The following is a 5,267-nucleotide window of genomic DNA, read 5'->3' as shown; positions in this document are numbered from 1 at the left end:
CCTCATATCCAGATGAAATCAAGGTTTCGCTGGATGGTGATGTGGTTGGGCTTAAGGTTTAATACGAATGGAGGCCTTCTCCTTGTGACCACTGTAAGTCATTGGTACATTACTCCTCTTCTTGTCAGTTGAATCCTACTCCTACAAATAATGCTCAAGGGAAATCTCTGTCTAATCCTCGTGGAAGAAGCTTCAGCAAAAAACCGGGTAACAGGTTTCATTCCCGTCCTCCTTCCAGACCTCCTCGGTTTGAGCCTAAACCTACTGAAGTCTCTACTTCAACCCCTGCTGCTGCAGCTTCTTTACCTATATTACCTTTGCATACCAACTCCATTGGGATGCCTTTAAATTATCAACCTCATTCTCCTCCCCCCACTTCTAAATCGCCTTCCTCTCGGACTGTTCCCAGCAAGGAAGATCCCCCGACCCCTGTTGTGAATCCGGTTGCTGTGGATGTTTCGGCAGACAACAATGTGGTTAATATCCCAAATTTAAACATTCCCACTGCAGAGCTCTCTGCTTCCTCTACCTCGCATTTGGTTTCGCCTCAGAAGCCATCGAATGATATTAATTCTCCCAACAAATTCGAAATTCTCAATTCCCAAACTGATATTGATATGAATGAACATATGGCCTCCTCTTCTGATATTGTTGGGAATGCTCTCAAGCAGCCAGGAAAGGGGAAAAAACAAGCTACGTCAGACATCTCTAAGAAATCTGCTAAGGGAAAGCATAGTAAAAAATCCCAATCCCTTCATATTTCCTGATGTTCTTCCCTACCATTGGTTCGTGGAATGTTCGAGGTTTTAATCACGCTGAGAAAGTTCTCAACTGCAAAAGTCTTATTAAATCTTTTAAGCTTGACATGCTTTGTCTTTTGGAGACTCGAATTCACTCCCCTTCTCTTGATGATCCTTTTTTCAAAATATCTCATTCTCTCTTCCCTAATGAGGAGAGCTGTCATAATTTTCATCTGACTTCTTCTGGTAGAATCTGGATTAAATGGGACTCAAGTAAACTCTGTTTTACTCCTAATGTAATCACGAAGCAAATGATTAACGGGAATGTTTTGGTAGGAAACTGTTTCTTGTTTCAGTTGACTATTGTCTATGCAGCAAATAATGTTTTTGATAGAAAGGCTCTTTGGCTTTCGATTGGTTCGGCTGCCCCTCCGTCCAATATCCCCTGGTCTATCTTAGGGGATTTTAACTGCTGTAGATTTGGCACGAAAAAATCTGGAGGTTCTCCCCTTCATCATTATAATTTGGTAGATATTAATTCTATGATTTTTGATAATGGTTTGTTGGATCTGCACTCGGTTGGTAGTTTTTATACTTGGTATAACCAGCAATCTGTGAATCCTATTTTTATCAAATTAGACCGGGTCCTTGTTAATGACCAGTGGAAGAGGCAGTTCCCCTCTACTTTCTACTCCTTCCAAAGTTCTTCTTGTTCTGACCATTCTCCAGCTATTCTTCATCCGGGTTTGCCTTCTAATTCTCATCACAGATTCATGTTTAAGAACTTCTGGACCAAGCAAGATAGCTACTGGTGTTATCTTTTAAATGCTTTTTCTTTGCCTTTGAATGGTAATCCGCTATCTCATCTTTCAAATGTCCTAAAGCAGTTTAAAGGGACCATTAAAAATCTACATTGGGCAAACTCTCATTTTCTTAATACTCATTTGGATGTTCTTCAAGCGAAACAACTGAACATCCTGGAGCTTATTCAGGATAATCCGTTGGATGTTCCTCTTATCTCTTCTCTCAGAGAATCCAACCTTGAGATTGCGAATGCCACTTCTATGCTTTCTAGCTGGATCATTCAAAGAGCAAAATCTAAATGGTTGCATCATGGTGAGGATAACCTCAAATTCTTATATGCAAAGATTAGAAGTAGACAGGGGAGCACAAAATCTGTTGTTAATTTATTTTCTTGCAATCCTGACACAACTAGAGAGGAGGTAATACACTCGATTATTGAGTATTTTTAAAAACTGTTTAACCCTCCACCTCCTTCTTGCAACAATATAGAAATTTTTCCCATTGGCTCGGCTGTTTCGGATTTTTATGCTGGGTTACTCACTGCTCCTATTATGAATGATGAAATTAAAGCTGCTATCTTTAAAGGTTCCTCTAATTCTTCACCGGGTCCGGATGGTTTTAATTTCTATTTCTACAAAACTGGTTGGCATATTATAGGGCCTTTAGTATGCAAGGCTATTAAATCCTTTTTTTCTAAAGGATTCATACCAAGTGGGATGAAGGCCACTGCTTTGGCTATCATTCCTAAACACCGTAATGCTTCATCTATCTCTGATTATAGACCTATTTCATTATGCAATACTATATATAAAATCATTGCTAAAGTGATTGCAGACAGGCTTAAACCTATTTTGCCTCTTATTGTCAAAGACACTCAAGCTGGTTTTGTGAAATCCAGGATTTCCACTGATAGCATTCTTCTTGCTAACGATATTCTCTCTTTTGTCAATAAAAGAGGTACGGGGAATATGTTTTGTGCTAAAATTGATATAAGGAAGGCTTTTGACTCTGTTTCTAGGGAGTTTTTGCTTGCGAGATTGCTTCAAAAAGGTTTCCCTAGAACTTTCATTTCTTGGATTAAAGCTTGTATTTCCAATGTGAACTTCTCGGTGGTCATTGATGGAGCTTTGGAAGGTTTCTTCCCATCTTCTGCGGGCCTTAGGCAAGGCTGTCCGCTAAGTCCTTACCTCTTTTGCTTAGTGATGGACTCTTTCTCTAATCTTTTAGATGCTCGTGGTTTCAAGGGTTTTTCTACTGAAAATTTTAACCTTTCTCATCTTTTATATGCTGATGACGTGTTAATTTTTGGTGAAGCTTCATTAGAAAATTGCAGACTTCTTTCTTCTATCCTTAAAGACTTTGGAAATGCCTCGGGTCTGCATGTGAATTATGACAAGTGCTCTGTTATGTTCTCTAAAAACCAAAGGAATCAGGATATTTTGTGCGATGCATTGTCTATTCATAATATTTGCTCCAAGATCTCCTATCTTGGTATTCCCATCTCTTTTAATAGGCTGAAAGTTGCTGATTTCTTGCCTTTGATGGATAGCTTGCACAAAAAATTCACGGGATGGAAAGCTAATCTTCTTTCTCTAGCTGGTAGATTGCAGTATCTTAAATTCACTATTCAGGATACTATTGCATATTGGATCAGGGGCTCTATATTGCCTAAAACTGTTTTTAAGTTTTTTGAGAAAACTTGCTCTAGATTCTTATTCTTTGGTGATATCACTTCTATTAACAAGCTACATATGGTTTCTTGGGAGAATGTTTGTAAGCCTAAAGAGAAAGGTGGTTTGGGTATTCCTAGCCTGCATGCCATTCAATTTGCATTTAACTGTTCTGTTATTCATAGAATGTATAATTGCATTTCTCCATTGTCTGTTTGGCTAACTTCTCAATATACATCACCATGGAGGCCTCCAAACCATAAAGCGAGTAAATTCTGGATTTCTGTCTGTCACACGGCATCCTCTGTTAAACCTTATTTTAAGTTTGTTATTACACCTAATGCTCCCATTTCTCTGTTTTGGGATCATTGGTGTTATAATAACACTCTTCAAGACTTTGTGGGCAACATTCCGATGGAATTTTTCTCAATTCCATTACAGAGACATTATATTGCTAATTCTGCTTGGAATTTTGCTGCTGCTGTTCCTCAGCAGATAAGGGACAAAATTTGCAATTTACCGATTTCTAGCACTGCTAGTCCTTGCTTAATTTTGAAGGATTGTGTTAATGTTAAATTTAAGGATTTCATTGAGGAGTTTTACTGCTCTTTGCCTTCTTTCTCTTGGCACAACTTTGTCTGGCACCGAAAAAATGTTTTGAAGCACTCTGTTTTTGTTTGGCTTGCACTGGTTGGAGGTCTTAAAACACAGGATGCCTTGAGAATTAGGAATATTAATGTTCCTGTAATGTGTTCTTTTTGTTCTGTTGCCCCGGAAACTGTGAACCATATCTTCTTTGAATGTAATTTCACATTCTATATTCTTAACTCTCTTCTCCCTATCACTAAAAATTTTTTGCTTAGACCAATTGTGCTGCATCTTATGGAATGGCTGGAATCTGAATTTTCTGGTGCCCTTCTTTACAAAGAGTTCTTTATGCTTATGGTTTGTGGGATTATTTATTATCTCTGGAGGGAGCGTAATAGAAGGAGATTTGGTAATGATATTCAAAGTTCTTCTTCTTTGATCTATTCCATCAAAAAAGTTATTTTGGGCAAGGTTGCAAAATGGAAAAATTCGACACTTTTGCTAGATCATATTTGAGTTGGCTGGTAGCAGGTTTCATGAGAGGTTTTTGGCTGTTTTGGAGGAGTTGGCTATGTTGTAACTGTTGGTTTGTATCTGAGCTGAATCTGCTTGGATGTTGGCTAAGCATTTTGGATTTGATCTGTGGTACTGGGGAATCCATTTTTGTGCGGCAAAACGTTTATGCGGTTCTTGTGCCTTTCGGGTCCCTCGGGAATTTGCGTTTTGGGACTACCTGGACGATGATGATGCTCCCTTGCACTATCCCTTGGAAGGTCAATTGGCAACCAGGGATATGTTTTCTTATTTTTCTGATAAAATCTGAGTCCAGGCAGTTAGCATCGGGAGCTTTGTTCTTTGCTGACTACCTGTACTTGATCTTTGGAATATCTTTTTGTGCAGATTGTTGCTGGATGAATTCGAACGCAGCTCTTTATCTTCAGCTCTATCTCAAGTTTTTGAAGCTGATATCTTCGGCTTCTTCTCCAGGCTTCAGCTTTGTGGACTTAGTTGCTGGAAACTTTTCTTTTTGGATTTACAATTTTGATGGCTTTTTTATACTTTAATTATGTCATTTAGCCATTTACTTGTAATATTTTCTATTTTCTCCTTTTTGGGCTTCTTCAAGCCAGCCTTTTTGGCCATAGTCTCTTCTTTGTTGATATGTAACCGTTTCTATAAATATAAGGGCTTTGCCCAAATTTTCCCCCAAAAAAAAAAATTTTTGTGCTCCATAATTGCTTCGATGACTTTTTGCACGAACTACAAAACTTTCAATGAAAACTTTTAACTTTTGGAGCCCCAAATTAATTTAAAGTCTATGGGGCTAATTATTCGGAGCATTTCTTAATAATTTTTATATTAAATAAAATAAAGCAATCAAGCTAATTAGGATAAAGAGGCCATGGTTTGTGGCTATAATAGAATAATTATTATAAATTGGTTATTATTTTTATTTCTTAAAATA

The 5,267-nt window shown here is 37.9% G+C and overlaps 1 protein-coding gene across 1 annotated transcript; it reads left to right on the top strand.

The window, feature by feature from the left end:
- Window positions 1-766: 766 nt before the first annotated feature.
- LOC110102125 lies at window positions 767-4,717 on the top strand. Its single transcript, XM_020830308.2, has 3 exons — window positions 767-1,856; window positions 2,244-4,159; window positions 4,703-4,717. The coding sequence occupies exons 1-3, from the start codon at window positions 767-769 to the stop codon at window positions 4,715-4,717; spliced, it is 3,021 nt and encodes a 1,006-aa protein (XP_020685967.1).
- The last annotated feature ends 550 nt before the right edge of the window (window positions 4,718-5,267 follow it).

The sequence above is a fragment of the Dendrobium catenatum genome, unplaced genomic scaffold, assembly GCF_001605985.2.
Source record: "Dendrobium catenatum unplaced genomic scaffold, ASM160598v2 fragScaff_scaffold_488, whole genome shotgun sequence".
NCBI classification, from domain to species: domain Eukaryota; kingdom Viridiplantae; phylum Streptophyta; class Magnoliopsida; order Asparagales; family Orchidaceae; genus Dendrobium; species Dendrobium catenatum.
Note: the sequence above shows the minus strand (reverse complement) of the source record. Positions and strands in the feature narration are given on the sequence as shown.